The sequence below is a fragment of the Ailuropoda melanoleuca genome, chromosome 10 (assembly GCF_002007445.2).
Source record: "Ailuropoda melanoleuca isolate Jingjing chromosome 10, ASM200744v2, whole genome shotgun sequence".
NCBI classification, from domain to species: Eukaryota; Metazoa; Chordata; class Mammalia; order Carnivora; family Ursidae; genus Ailuropoda; species Ailuropoda melanoleuca.
In genome coordinates, this window is record NC_048227.1 from 95,589,816 (window position 1) to 95,606,316 (window position 16,501).

At 41.2% G+C, this 16,501-nt stretch overlaps 1 protein-coding gene across 10 annotated transcripts in view; it reads left to right on the plus strand.

Annotated features, from left to right (window-relative positions):
- ESR1 (estrogen receptor 1) overlaps positions 1-16,501 on the plus strand; it is a 380,558-nt gene that overhangs the window by 285,495 nt on the left and 78,562 nt on the right. For all 10 annotated transcript variants that reach the window (XM_034669311.1, XM_034669310.1, XM_034669319.1 and 7 more), the window contains one exon: positions 13,014-13,152. In XM_034669311.1, the coding sequence (XP_034525202.1) occupies positions 13,014-13,152 (139 nt within the window). The remainder of the gene's footprint in view (positions 1-13,013; positions 13,153-16,501) is intronic.

Below are 16,501 nucleotides of genomic sequence, written 5' to 3' on the forward strand. Positions count from 1 at the left end.
TAAAGATGCAAGAAAACCTGAAGAGAGGAAGCCATGAACACACTGGTAATTCCAAGTAAACGATGATATCTTTAAAAAAGACAAACAGAAGGAGTAGACGGTTTAAAAACAAGATGGAGCTGATCTATCAACCAACAGAAACGGGAGGTTGGGAAGGAAGCAAGTTTCAAGCGTAAGTGTTCTTGCTTCTGGTGACACGCAGAGATGCTGTTTAATGTCACACAGCTTTGTCGATAGGCATGTTACGGTTTAAAGCTGGTAATCGCTAAGCCAAAAATAGAAGGAGGTGGAAGACGTAAGTAGAGAACCAGCAGTGAGGGGAGAAAGAAGAGGCCCGTCTGGCCAGCAGGAGATCTGAAAGGAGGGAAAGACGGAAGTGCCGTCCTACGTTATCCCGATGGTCTGTGGTCATCCATAAAATGTGTTAGGCGGGTTTCTATTGTTTTGCCTTTTTTAAATGAATCCCTTATTTTTAACAATTTGTCCCAAATTCCTGGCTCGCTTCCAGCCCTTGAAATGATTCTGACGTTGGAGAAGGTGAGAAGCAGGTGTTCTGTGGCCCAAGCCCACCACCTATCAGCCTTCAGGGATCCTGATGTACCAGGGGCCCCATAACACAGGCCCAGTCCGCCCTGACTTCCCCTTCGCCCTGCAGCTTGGCTCCTGGACCCTGTGCTGACGCAGCCTCAGGTTTTATTAATGACCGAGGGGACACTTTGTCGTGCTCAGTGCTTCCGAGGTGCCAGCTGTACTCACCCTGTCTGTCCCTTAATGGCTAAGTGACCAGGACAAGTGCATCCCCGTTTGAAGGTGGGAAACAGGCTTGCAAAGGACATGCCCAGGATCACGTAGCTAGTGAGCGGTTATGTGGCGTGGTGTGTCCAGGCCTTTGGACTCATTTTGTTTCTCTCTTTCCATCATACCCAGCAAATGCACCATGTGAAATCCCGGTTAGCTGCTCTCTGCAAAGGGGCAGTGGCGTCTGCCAGGGTGAGAGTGAGAAACCCCCTGCTCGCCAACAAACCCTTTCCTGCCCTTTGGGAGACTCCTGTTGGCGGCAGGCAAGGCTGACCCAGAAAATTACTCTGGATGCCAATGGACACAGGAGGGATGGTGCTGTCGTGGGGGCCACACTGATAGTCACACGTCCACATGGAAGGTGGCAAAGCGGGCACAGGAATGGGGGACAGGTGAGCGATCACTGAGTTGCACCCCCAGCTCTGCAGCCACTCCACGATGGGCATGCATGGATATGGGGGGCACTGCAGAGACAACTGCCATCGTTGGCCACTGTGAAGAATCATGGATCACCTTTGGGGAAAATCCACCATCTGGAGGAAGAAGTCTGTCAGAGGGGAGACCAGGTCACGGGGGGCTTCTTTCGTGTCCACTGGCAGCTGCTGGAGAGTCAGACCAGGGCTTGGGGACCAGTCTGGTGTGACTTCTGGTCACCTGCAGGCTGCCTGGAAACAGGGCCTCGTGCCCTGACCCTCCCAAGTGAGCAGGATGCATCCTGGTGGCATTTCAGCTCTGCAAACACATTAGCTCACCCTCTAACGGATTTTTGTTTGACCGAGAGGAGGGAGCAGCTGTTCCTGTGGCAGGAGGAGGAAGGCTGTGGCTCACAGGGCCCCATGGCCCCTGTCTTGTCTCCAGCACCTCCCATTCCCCAACACTTTCCCAGCCATCCTTCCTGCCCCACGCCAGGCCTCTGCTCAGCCTGCAGGCTCACACACTTCTTGCAGCGTCTGCTGGACGCCGACAAGACTCAGAACCCCGGAGCCTCTTCCGAGCCAGTGTCCCGGCCAGCNCATGGTGCACTGGGTGTTATACGCAACTAATGAACCATCGAACTTTGCATCGGAATCTGTGGATGTACTGTATGGTGACTAACATAATATAATAAAAAAAAAACCAAGACATATTAAATTTTTTTTTGTTCCTAACATCAATATATGCCTGACACATAGTAGGTGTTCAGAAGAGTGAAGCAATTAATTTTTCTGTAATTAATTCATGCTTTTAACTACTCTTAAAAGTACTGTACTTAGGAATGTTATTAAATTCTTTTTCTTTGTAGGAAAAAGATGTATGGGGTATTTAAATTTCACTCTTTGCTCCTTAAAAAATTGGGTCTACACATAGTTTACACTGAATTTTTAGGACATAAGTGACACTGTATTCACAAGGACACTTTTCTAGTTGAAGGGAAAGATGCATTAATATTTTGTTCTATGATCATATTTAGACTGATTTTTAGTTAGATTGGAGAGTCCAGCAGCTCTTTGTCAAATATTCTACTTGCCCATCTAGCGCTTTGTCTCTCTTTCTGTCTGTTTGTCTCTCTCTCTCACTCTTCCTCTTGCTCTTGCTTTCTTCCTATTTCCACAGCAACTATCTCAGTCCTCCACTATATTCTTCTAACACCCTCTCCTGCCACTTCCTTATTCCTCTCATCTCTGCTTCACTGAGAAGCTGGAGATCTTCCAGGAAGCCCTTCAAATTGCAGAAGATAATTCATTTACACTCATTTTATCTCATTCATTTATTTACCTATTCCCCCCTGTTTATTTGACAAATACATATTTAAGAGTTTTTTTTTTTTTCAGCCAGATACGACATTAAGTACTGCAGGTATAATGTCATCGAGACATAGTCCCTTTGGTCAGTCTGTTTCCAGTCTCGTGAGAGAGATGAATTCTCGAATAAGCACTGATACAAAGAAGAGCTACTGTAGGAATAAGACCTTAATCTTGATGCTGAGAGAGTTGAAGTCATTAAAAGAGTGTACTAGAAAGAGGGGAAAGCATATGTTGTAGCCTAAGGAATCGCCTTTTTCTAGCTTCAAAGATTCAAGGTGCCCACTGCTCAGATATTTTCCTCATGTTGACACTCAACACATGTCATTATTGTCTTATGACATTTTTCTTGATTCTTCTATAGACTATGACCTTTTTGAAAATGAGAATGTTATCCCGTCTCTGTATTCATAGTACCCAGCTTCATGCTAGGTTTATATATTTTGGAGATGCTCAGTAGTATTTGGTGAATGTTGAGCATGACCATGTAAGAGGTACAGTGTTTACAGTTTGTTATTGTTGGGGGTTAAATTGTACCTCCCCAAAAGATATGTTGAAGTCCTTGACCTCTAGTACCTGTGAATGTGACCTTACTTAGAAACAGTCTTTGCAGATGTAATCAAGTTTAAATGAGATCATACTCAGTTAGTGTGGGCCCTAATCCAGTGTGACTGGTGTCTTCAGAAAAAGAGAAGAGATACAAAGACACACAGAGAACATCATGTGATAATGGAGGCAGAGATTGGAATGATGAATCTATAAGCCAAGGAATGCCAAGGATTGCCAGCAACACCAGAAGCTAAGAGAAAGGCATAGAACAGATTCTTCCTTAGCATCTTTGGAGAAAGCATGGCCCTGCTGACATTTTGATTTCAGACTTCTGGCCTCCGGAACTGTTGTTTCCTGATTTCTGGTTTTTACTTTTCTTTCTTTCTTTTTTTTTTTTTTTTAAGCTTCCCAGCTTGTGATACTTTGTTATAGCAGCTCTACAAAACTAATGCAGTTACTATTAATTTTTATTAGGAAATATTGTTATAGTTCCTGTTGTAATCCATAGGGAGTCAACATTATTGATGGAGCCCAATACCAAGCCAAGGGCTGTGTTGAACTAATAAGAAATGAAATAGTTCTTGCTTTGAAGGTAATTAACATCTAGAGAATCTCTCTTATAGGTTCCCCTAGCTACCCACCTTATTTTTAGCATGGTTATTCAATGGCCTGGCACGATCTGCTGTGCTTATGAAAGGATCCATCATGGGTTAAAGGAAAATTGTCTCCGGCTCTCTAATTTCTTTATGGGCTCTCTCTACAGTGGTGTATACAAGGTCAGTGATAACTGACTTCAGATCTGGGATGGAAGAGGCTGAAATGATTCTTTCTCCTTTATTTTGTTGTTTGTTCTCTTTGGCGTTGAAATTTGTGTAGGTTAATGGCAAGCATGTGAGAGGCAGAGAGCTGTAGGAAGACGGGAAAGGAGGAAGAAACTTTTCTAAATAAATCCCCCATGTGCTTGTGAGACTCTTAGGTCCCCACTGGCCTCACACTTGGGGCTGCCTACCCCTTCTTGGGTTGGGGTCCTATGCCTTATCTTTTGGTTTCTCAGAGGCAGTGTTGTTATATGATTTGATACTCAGCATTTCTGTTACTTCTCGGTGATTTTGCCTTGGAAGACTTCCATTTTAATGGTCTGAATTTAAGTAAAAATAACGAGAGAATAAGCCTCTTTTTTGCTCCTAATTCATTCTAGAACTTGATGTCCCTGGATCATTGGCAATAATCGGTGTTCCTCTAGCAAAGGTGTGTGTGTGCCTGTATGTCAGGAAACAATCCCTAAAACTGTAAGATAATCATCAATTCTGGTTTCATTGAGGGGCTTAGGCATGGGGGAGGTAGGAAGAGGAAATCATCATTGTCCATTTGTTTAGGGGACTTGCTTAAAAAGAATTGTCTGCTTGCCTCTCAGTCTTTGTGTTGACATTTATAGTGTTTCCCGGGAGCATACAGTTATCCAGAAAACTCAGACTGATGACAATAGTATTTGAAATGCTTCTGTAGGTCTGCTTCTAGCTAGACAGGAAAAAATGTATGTTCCAAGGTACAAGTGCTTGTTGACTTTTCAAACACAGCCAATCCATGCTCTTTGGGAGCGAACCCAGCGCCGCTCCGCAGTGCTGGCCTTCCTGTGCATTTGCCAAGCACGTCAAAGGACAAGCTTAAGTACTTTACTTTATAGTTTATTAATTTTTTTCCTTCTTTAGTTTGCAATCTACTCTCAGAAACTGGAAAATAATTTCTTTTACTTTTTTCCCCTTATTCATTTAAGCTGAAATTGATTTTTTTTTTTTTTCAGAGCTGGTAAGGAAAAAAAAAATGCTGTAGTTAATACGATTGCCCTTGCTGATTAAAAATAAAAGACTAGTTTACCTTCAAGCTGTGCTGTATCAGAGGAAAGAGCTTTTCTGTCCCTCCAAGGAGGATTTTGACATGAGAGAGTACAAAAAATGTATACTGTCAATAGAGAATAATTGTAGCCAATACAAGAAGTAGTAGAATTGTTTATTTGGTGGATGGAGGGAATGGTTTTTTTTCTGTGAGTTTCAAAAATTGGGAAGCTAGGAGACACTCTTAAATCCATCAGCTTCTCCAGAACTCTTCTCAAATGCTTATTGTCATGACAACCATCTCTTCATAAACCAAGGCTCTGAGTGTAATACAGATGGGGTTGGTAACAAGGTAGAGTCGCCATCTGCTTTGTTTTCTCTGAGGGACTTTTTTTTTTTTTTTTAAATCCCCAAGTCTAATCCTGATATCTGAAAGTCTTGACTTATTTTCTTTTTGGTCAGATATAGTTGTGAGATTAATTCTTTTCTCCTGACAAACCACTTCCTTATCTTTCATCACATAACTTATTTTTTGTTAAATAGAAAGAAAAAAAAAAGAGGGGGATAGTTATGTGTGTGTGAAAACAAACATACATTTTAATGATTTATTCCTCTATCTACTTGGCAAAGTCTGATATGAGGTGCCTTGTAATTCAATAGTACAGTGAAAAGTAAAGCCAGAAAAAGTAAGAGTAAGGCAGTCATTTTCCCAGGAAACAGGTAAAATGGTTATTGCCTTTGGATATTGTGTTTACGTCTGTGCTTCCTGACATAGGGCTTCATGCAGTCTGTAGTAAGCCCTGTTGTTCTTACTTTCCAAAAAAAGAAGCCCATCAGTTCTTTAGGAGAGGAGAACCTTTTCTTATTATTAAATTTAGAGAGAAATTTGCAGAATAAATGAATGCTTACATGAGGGATGTAGCCCAATAGCTTCATCTATCCCTTTCCCGAAGATGCAATGACATATTCAAAACTGAGAACATAATTTTTAAAAAGAAAATATTCACCATTTCACAATGCTATGATCAGAATTAAGATCTATCTAGCCTTAGAAAAATAAGAAAATATGTATCTGGCCATTTAAAAGTGTGTTGTCAACAAAATTGCTAAATACAAGTTCAGGGAAATATTTTATGAAGCTCCTATTTAACGTCAGGAATAATTTCCTTCATTGTGTTATAATTATTTTACATATGCTACAATATGTAATCCTAAGCCTTAAGATCTTGAGGTACATTTCAATATAGCTCTACTTTTCTTGCTTATCAAAGAAGTTCTATAATTACTTTTCTAGATCAGACACAATTTATTCCCATACATTTTTTTCATATCCTATGTGTTGATGTGTAAAAAATAATCAACTGTTGGTAAGTAAAATTTAACCATAAGCTATTGCACAAATCCATACCTAGAAGCGTTTATGATGACTAAACAATAAATATGGTCTAAAGTCCAGGGAGCACCTGGATGGCTAAGCCGGTAGAATATGCAACTCTTAATCTCAGGGTCCTGGGTTCAAGCCCCACATTGGACATAGAGCCTACTGCAAACAAACAAACAAACAAACAAACAAACAAAAAAATCTAACCTAATGTCCAGAGCAGGGGAAAGAATGCTGGAAAATTTTTGAAGTAAAGTATGAATACATTTCCATGGGTCAGTCTAATAATTTTTCCAAGGGGCATTGTAAGGGGTGTGGTTCCTTGAAAGTAGTGTAGGGGATAGTGGTTAAAGCTCAACAATGGTGGGGGTGCCTGGGTGGCTGGGTCGATTAAGTGTCTGACTCTTGATTTCAGCTCAGGTCATAATCTCAGGGTCCTGGGATTGAGCCCCACACTCGGCAGGGAGTCTGCTTGAGATTCTCTATCTCCCTCTGCCCCCACCTACCACCATGTGCGCACGCTCTTTCTCTCAAATAAATAAATCTTAAAAAAAAAAAAACCCAACCATGGTTGAATTGTAATGATGTCATAAATGTCTTCATTATATGATATCAAAACATGGTACCCTTGTCAGGCTGCAGAGTCAAGATTGGAAAGTTTGTGGTTTTATTTAGATATCATAACCTCATCATCTGTAATTCTTTCAACATATAGTCACCTTAATAAGGGGCATTCGAGATCTACACCATTCATTTAAAAAGCACTACTTTTGTTTACTTTCAAAACTCTGCCCTGAATTCCAACCTCGACTCAAATTAATTGGCTATCAACTATGCTAAATGTGACATATTTTTAAGATGTGAAATTTGTCACAGTCATTTCTTCACTCACCACTGGTTTTTTTTTGCGAGCGTTGCCTCAAGAATGCTGTTTTATTTCCCAGCATAGGTCATCACCACAGGGCAAGTTTCGTTCTATCTCAAGGCAAATAAGGAGCAGCAAACACAGTGTGGAAGTCTGCTGAGTTCAGTAGAAAACCATCGACCATTTATATTGGGGTGTACAAATACAGCTGCATTCTGGATTTGCTAAACATCTTGAAATGCTTTGAGTAATAAAACCCCAAACGTGCTTTCTTTTCTCATTTCTTCACGTATGTATTTTAGGAGAAATATAATCCACATGCTTTTGTTCCCTCTGCTTTTAAATCATGAAAACGTTGTTTTGTAAGAGCTGTTTGATGTCCAGGAAGTCTTTTATCCTTTTTATTAGGTTATTTTTGTATATAAATAAAAAGAAAAATAGAAACAGAAAACACAATATGACTTAGTCAGGGCAAACCCAAAGTGCCCAATTTAAGTTTGAGGCTCTAAATCTAAAATATTTTGAAACAAAACATTTCTCTTGGAGCTTTGCAAAAGTCGTGTTCCATTCTATTACAAAGAAGTTGCAGGTCTGTTGGGATGAATTGGAAGTAGAACGAATATTCACTGAGTAGGACTCTGGTACCCTGGGACATCTGCTAACTCCTTAATTTTTACAATAACCCGAAGTGGTAGGTCAGTCCATCTGCATTTTACAGTTGGGAAGAGCTTTCAGAGATCTTAAGTCACTGGCTGTAGGCCACAGAAGAATTTCAAGCCAGGTCTACTTGACTTTTCAGCTCATACTCTTTTCATTACTTCTATCCTCCTCATTCCGTTGGGAGGATGCACCCCCCCAATAATCAAAAAAATCTCACGTTGGAAATACCTTGTAATCGAGCTTGAGAATTGAGGGCTGTTGTAGCCTCGAGAAAGTGTCAGCTTGGTATTGGCAAGGTGGACGTCTATGAGTATGGTGATTACATAAGAGCACTGGATAAGTGGTATTGTTCAGAGACGGGCTTGTGTACACTTCCCTTTGTTACAGCAGAGGAAAGCTGGAATACACACAGACATAGTGATGTAGGCCAGGCTGGGAAGGAGGCCCATGCTCTTGCATTGTGATTCAGTAGTTCTAAACAGCTGATAATCTGTTGCCATTTATTGTACTTTGTAACAATGGTATATATTTGGTAAGAGTGATGCATGACCACCATGGGTTTGAGATGGGTTCAGCTCATTTCTTAAAAAATTTTCAGGACTTGTATGTTATTGGATATAGCTTAAAGAGTTATAGAATGGGAATCACAGTTTTAATGGGTCTCTCTATAATGGAACTGCATAAAAAGAGCATCTAAGATTTTATTTGGAGGCAGGAGGTCATATTATGGGGTACATGTCCATAGTATGACATCAGGTGACCATTTTCTGGAGAAAAAGAGAAAATATTACAAATGGAGGGCATGCAGACTGCTTAGCATTTGAACTGGGATCTAGGTTCCTCTGGTATTATCTGTTCTATAGGCTTTCTCCCAGAAATCCCAAATTTTGTTCCGCTTGTAGCTGTCTTTATGCTTTAGTCTCATGTTCCATTCTTTTACTCCCCCCTTTCTTCTCCTCTTCTCCTTCCCCTTCTCCATCCTCCCTTCTTCACTGAGTCTCTGGCATCCAGAGGAAGAGATGAATTATTTAAATCTTCTTCCACTGAGTTAGAGCAACACAAAAAGCATTTAAGAGGCAATTTCATAAATGACATTTTGGAGAACATTGGGGTCATCATATGACTGAGAACATGATTAATTTTTTCTGAAGGTCAGGAAACTAATATTTTTTTCTAGTGGATTTACTAAGGGAACCAACCACCTGGCTTCTAGTTTTGTAGTTGCTTTTTTTTCTTCCCCAGCGTTTCTACCTCACTTCGCATCTCTATAGATTTATCCCATGGAAATAAGAAATACAGGGCGCCTGGGTGGCGCAGTCCTTAAGCATCTGCCTTCGGCTCAGGGCGTGATCCCAGCGTTCTGGGATCGAGCCCCACGTCAGGCTCCTCCACTGGGAGCCTGCTTATTCCTCTCCCACTCCCCCTGCTTGTGTTCCCTCTCTTGCTGGCTGTTTTTCTCTCTGTGTCAAATAAATAAATAAAATCTTAAAAAAAAAAGAAATATAATTACCATGGTGCATATTTTTCCTCATGCTTATCCTGAAGAGCCACTGTGATTTTACCTTTTACCCCACTGCAGTGCAGAACTTCACAAGCATTCATCTTATATTAGTCATTTTGCCTAAGGATCTCAGCACACTTTTCAATGTCATTTCTAAGAGCCATGTCAACCCCGTAAGGGAGGGTGTGCCAAGGCAAATTAAGTAATTTGTCTGGCAGTCTCCAACAGAGTGAGAAGAGTGTTTAGGGTCTCATGAGGCCCAAGGGAAGGAGGAGGACATGCCACGAGTTCCTTTCACAGTTAAAACTAAGATAAAAATCTTGGAGGAATAACAGTTATTTTATAATGGAGGACAGAAGACAGTAATGTATTTACGTTGTGATGAAGCTGGAGATAATGAGCCAGTTATATGCATAAAGGGTTATTTCTCTGTGAAAGAGACCTCCCTCAACTTCATTAGATCCCTGTCCACATGGTGGGTGGGGAGTAGGGGGTGAGGCATTTCTGTCTTCTAGGATATTCCATCTCTTGATACTCTATTACTTCATCTGTGAATGTGGGCTAGAGGAAAAGACCCATGTTTGCTTTCTTTTAAAATTCTATTTTACAAAATGAGATTTCCTTGCATCAGATTTCCCTTGGTCTCAACAAACTCTTGTTACTACTTTTTAGGTATGCATTCTTTTTTTTTTTATTATCTTATGTTAATCACCATACAGTACATCCCCAGATTCCGATGTAAAGTTTGATGCTTCATTAGTTGCGTATAACACCCAGTGCACCATGCAATACGTGCCCTCCTTACTACCCATCACCAGTCTATCCCATTCCCCCACCCCCTCCCTTCTGAAGTCCTCAGTTTGCCTCTCACAGTCCATAGTCTCTCATGTTTCATTCCCCCTTCTGATTACCCCCCTTTTCTTTATCCCTTTCTTCCCCTACCGATCATCGTAGTTCTTATGTTCCATAGATGAGAGAAATCATATGATAATTGTCTTTCTCTGCTTGACTTATTTCAGTTAGCATTATCTCCTCCAGTGCCGTCCATGTTGCAGCAAATGTTGAGAATTCGTTCTTTCTGATAGCTGAGTAATATTCCATTGTATATAAGGCCCACAGCTTCTATCCCACTGGTGTGGATTCCACAGGCCCAGGGCCCCTTGTCACTGTCACCGTCACTAAGATGAGAGTCCCCAAGTGATGGGAGGTGAATTGTCTCTCACTATGTCACCTGTAAGAATATCTGTCACTGATGCCTCTATTCATATGCCATAAATGCTGCTCCCTCCCTTCTTCATATTGGCAGCACTTTCGAGTATTCAGGAAAGGCCTTGTTGAATGCCTTTATGTTATTATAAAGATCCAGTTGAAACTGCACATTAGATCATTTCTCTTGTTTATAAGGAAAATAGCTAAGGGTTGAAACTTGATGTCTATAGATAGATAATATAATTCTGTTTGGGATTTACTACATTATTTTTCTCCATTGGCTGTGAATTGAGAGTCTTTAATGGACAGTCTTCAGTAAGCATCACATTCATTGAGAAGGTTGATTGATAGTCATCTTTGCACACCCATCCCCACCCCTGCCCCAGGAACTTGCAGGACACTGTGCAAGAGATATAATAACCCTTGTCTGAAGGCCATATGCGTAGCTGGGAACGATAACGAAAGAGACTGTTTCTTTTTGAGAGATCTTCATTATCTCAGCGGAAGGCCCTAGCAATTCTGCTGGACTCAGACTGAAAACTATTGCTTACAGACATTCTTCAGACAGATTTCATAATCACTAGACTTATGTGGTACAAATGGTTATGGTGAGCTTCTGAGGCTCCCAAGAGACCACTAAAACTGTCAGACTTAAATAGCTCTGAAGTTTTGAAGTGAGAATTAAAAAGTATGATTCAGTTTAATATGTAAGGTTGCTACCAGAAAATACTCCTTGGTTTTCCAAAGTCGAATGGTTATGTGGCCCACTGTGGTTCTCTTGAAAGATACTCCCAGATCTCATCCTGCCTGATTGAGGTTTCTGGAGGGTATTGAATAACATGGTGTATGTGTCTTCATGGATGACATTACCACATGATTGTATTTTTTCCCATATAAAACAGCGAATGTCATGAAAGAAGTCATCACTTTTTTATTTTTATTTTTTATTTTTTTTTAAGATTTTATTTATTTATTTGACAGAGATAGAGACAGCCAGTGAGAGAGGGAACATAAGCAGGGGGAGTAGGAGAGGAAGAAGCAGGCTCATAGCAGAGGAGCCTGATATGGGGCTCGATCCCATAACGCCAGGATCACGCCCTGAGCTGAAGGCATACGCTTAACCGCTGTGCCACCCAGGCGCCCCTCATCACTTTTTTAAAAGATGTATTTATTTTAGAGAGAGAGAGTGAGTGAGTGTGGGGGGAGGGGTAAAGGGAGCAGGGAGAGAGAGTCTCAAGCAGACTCCATGCTGAGCATGAAGTCTGACACAGGGCTCAATCTCAGGACCCTGAGCTCATGACCTGAGCTGAAACCAACAGTTGATCGCTCAACCCACTGTGCCACCCAGGCACTTCAGAAGACATCCAGGCACCCCAGAAGACATCACTTTTGAATGTTAACATTTGTGAAAGTGAGTTTAATTGACAGTGTCCATTTACATTGCTATTTTGAGACTTTATCCAAAAGATTGGGGTAAAATCTTAGAGAATTAAAACTTCCTTGAGAGCTTTGGTTTTAAGTACTGCTCACTGGAGTCAATTTATCCCATTAGACATTGGGTACTGAGAAAAAGAAACATTTCCTGTTGCCTCAGGCAGTGTTTCTTCCAGAACAAGGTTAGTCCATTTTGACCCAGTGTACTCCAGAGCCAGTATGATACCTCTGTACATCTATTAGTATGTCTCTTTCTCTTCTTTCTCTTTTCTTCCTCCTCTCCCTTTTCCCCTTCTCCTCCTCTTGCTTATTGTTGTTATTATTATCATTAGGGATCTGCCATATTGTCAGTGATGATTAGGAAAAGCTTTAATCTCCCATTAAAGCTTTTATCAAACATTACCAGAAGTAATTATAATGTCACCTTTATTCATCTGACTCATTCTCCCCCAGGTTATTTATTTACACATGCTATTTCATTAGTCTTTCTTTTACACGGTGTGAAAAAAAAAGAGCATGGCTTAATGATGAATCAAAGAAATAGACATTTAGTAACTTTGGTCTTACCTGTGCTCTAATTCCTGTTTGGTTTAAGGCAAATAGTTTAAATTTCTTGTACTTAAATAACTGTGACTGAATCAGAAATGAAAAATACTAATCACAGAGGGCCATTAAAGATGTCTAAAGTAAAAAAAAAAATGTCTAAGATAGTAAGTTTTAACACTAAGTATAGAACTTTACAGAAAGCTAAGTGGATTGTGTAAATTAGTATATTTCTATGTGTGACACTCAGACATCAAGAAACTTACTGCTACATTAATGTTCATTGATATACTAGTTTTAAAAATAGTTACTTGACTTTCCTATCATGTGTGCTTCTATTACATGTCATACCATCTAATAGGAAATAGACCTCATCAGTTCAAGTGCGTGGGTACATTCATTTCCCTAGTAATGATGACTTTTCATTTTAAGTCAGCAGGTTTTTCTTGTCTTGTTTTAGGCTTTGTCGATTTGAGCCTCCACGATCAGGTCCACCTTCTGGAATGTGCCTGGCTAGAGATCCTGATGATTGGACTTGTCTGGCGCTCCATGGAGCACCCAGGGAAGCTCCTATTTGCTCCTAACCTGCTCCTGGACAGGTAAGTGACACGACTGTGGCTTGGGGGAAGCACATCCTTTATAATCACCATTCCTAGAACTCTTTTATTTGGTACTCTGTGAAGTGCTCAAGAACATTATGAGATATGTTCACAAAGGGGTGAATGTGGGAGATGTAGTCTAGTGAAGTTCACAGAAAGCAAAGGACAACTTTCTGCTGGATGATGCTAGACATCGATAACAGGAGTTCTGTTACTTCTAATATGCACATACATAATTTGTATATTATATGTACACATGCATATAGAATGTATGTTTGTATATATATACCCATATGCATGTGTGTATACACACATCTCTATAACTATGGACTCTAATTTTCTAACTCCACCTTCATCTTGTGTTACATATATTACATCTTGTATATATTACACCTTGTGTTACATATAAAAAAAATGAATAACCTCCCTTTAATTAAGGTCTCTTTTGGCCCATACACATCCAAACCACAATAGACTCTTCGTTTCTGTCTCCAATTTTCCTATCAGTTAAAGGAGGAAATTTGACCAGCATTCCAAAGCCCACTCCCAGTTCTATGAATTCATGAAAGTTACTTGTTCACTTTCAAAAGTGAAGATTTCAGTTTTCTTTTCTTTTCTTTTCTTTTCTTTTTTTTTAAAGATTTTATTTATTTATTTGACAGAGGTAGAGACAGCCAGCGAGAGAGGGAACACAAGCAGGGGGAGTGGGAGAGGAAGAAGCAGGCTCCCAGGGGAGGAGCCTGATGTGGGGCTTGATCCCAGAATGCCAGGATCACACCCTGAGCCGAAGGCAGACGCTTAACAACTGAGCCACCCAGGCGCCCCAGATTTCAGTTTTCAAATGTATTCTGTTTGGGTTGACTTAGAACGTGGGTCCTATTGTTCCCTTTTTTTTTTTTTTTGGTCATTGCTTAGGGAAATAGGATTTCGACATGAAGCTGCATCAGCTGCCACTGATGGAGCCCCTCTTTGGCACCAGTCACTATGTTCAACACTTTACATACATGATGTCCTTTCAACATCCCAGCATGCCTGGGAAGCTTACCATTCACACTTGACCAGAAAGAAGCTAAGTTTTGAGCCATTCTGCTACTTGCAAACAGCATCAAACTAGTCAGTGGTGGAGCCAAGATTGGAATTCAAGATCTATCTGGCTCAACACTCATACTGCCTCTGTCCTGTGCACATGTTCTTCATCCTCTTTCTTGGTCAGTGATGCCTCCTTTGGTTTCCAGGCATATCTAGTATTTCTGGGCCACATAACAATTTGAATGGGAAAGGACCACCTTCTAGCTGTTTCTTGCAAACTTCCTTTGCCTCTGCTCAGCAGTCCAAGGCTACCATGTTTCCTGTGATGCATCCTTCCACATTCCTTCACTTTGGAGCACTACACTACCTCTCCACCTCTGGTCCCTCTCCAGGCTTCCCTTCCCCTGGCAAGCCCTCTGGAGCAGAGTCACAGCAAAGTTTCTTTACATACTGGAGAACCGTACAGGTGTCATTTTGTGTTAGATAGCTTTTGGAAAAGCATTGGTGATACTGTTCAAGAAGCAAATTTTGCTCTTTGTGGAATAGATTCCCACGTTAGAGTTTGGCAAAATTTTTGAGGATGGCCACTAGTCTTGTTCCTTAGAACTGTGCTCACACGGTGTTCTGTGTCTTTCAGTGGTTGTCTCTACTGTTCTCCTTCCCTTGCCTCCTTTCCGCTTGTTGCTCTTGTCTTGCCATTTTCCCCCTTCTACACCTCTTCTTCTTTGTTTTCCTTTGCTTCTTCCTTCCTTCTTTTCTTTTCATCCACTTCCTCCCCCTCCCTTCCTCCTCCTCCTCCAACTTCTTCTTTCTTAATTCTCTTGTGTTGCAGTTGTGTAGTTCTGTGACCAACTTATAACAAATTTGCAGACCACATAATGCTTCCCTGCTACAGAGTGGAATGTATCTTCAATGCTTAATTTTTTGGGATGTTCATTCATAACTGAACTTCTCCATGATTCTCCATTTCATTCATGTCTATCTTCCTGGGTACACACTTTCTGAAAACAGTTATCATGTCACTGCATTTTAAATATAAAAGGGCTTGGGGCACCTGGCTGGCTCAGTCAGTAGAGTGCTCAGCTCTTGATCTTGGGGTCATGAATTCGGGTCCCATGTTGGGGGTAGTGTTTACATAAAAAAAATAAATGTGAAATGATTTGTGACATTACCCCACCCCAAAGAACTCATTTGCTAATGAGGTATTGATATTGTCTAGGATTTTGTCAGCCACCTGCTTCTCTTTCTTTTCCACGTACTTTCATTGTAGGTAATATTCTCTGAAGTCCCTCACTGCAGTGTGAATGAGTGAAAATTCTCATCTCCCTCTCTTCCTACTTTCTTCAATTCCAGATAGGAAGTTCTCCTTCCTCTAGACCAGGATTTCTCAATTTCTGCGCTACTGACATTTTAGCGGGTTCACTCTTTCTTGTGGCAACTGTTCCATATATTTTAGGATGTTTAGCGGCACCCTTGACCCTACCTACTAGAGGCTCATAACACCCTTCCTCCCCAGTGATAACAACCCCAAATATCTCTAGACATTTCTAAACATGCCCAGTGCGTGGCAGGAAGGGAGGTGCAAAACTGACCCATTGAGAACAACTTTTCTAGACTTTTCTACTTCAATGCCTTGTAAGCTCTTCAGTCTCACCATATGCCTCATTTGAATATATTATCTTCCTTATCCATTTTGTTCCTTTTCTTTATTCTCTGTGCTTGTGACGTCAACATTCACCCGGACACTGAAGCTATAAGGTTTAAGTTAATCATGGATTCCACACCCCCCACCCACTAGGCTATCCAGCTGTCATGTCATTTCTGAACCGTTTCTGAAATCCATACCTCCCCTTGGTCTCCATCCCTTTGCCCCCATGTGCTCTCTGCACAGGTCCTCACTGTCCCTTCTCCAGATTATTGCTTCTCTACTACGTCTATCTCTCTTGGCCACCACCCCTCTTTCCTTCAGTCTGACCCCCACAGCGTGGCCCCTAATTTCTTTCTAAGGCACAGTCGTGATCCTGATGCTTCCTGACTCAGCTTCAATTTGTTCTTTCTATTCCTTAAGAAGAAACTGTCTCAACTTCTTAGGTTGATAATTACGACTCTCTAAACACAAATGTCTGCAGAGCCAGTCCAGTGCTGCACGTGAGGAAGGCCGGTGGTGTGAGTCCAAAGGCAGCGCTGAGGATTAGGTGACGTTGGTGAGCTCTTGTCCAGGCTAAAAGCACCCGGGTCCTGAACTCAGCCTGAGGGGCATAAACATAACTACACACTTCAAGTTTTTCTGAAAGGTCGTCTGCCTTTAGGATTCCTTGTC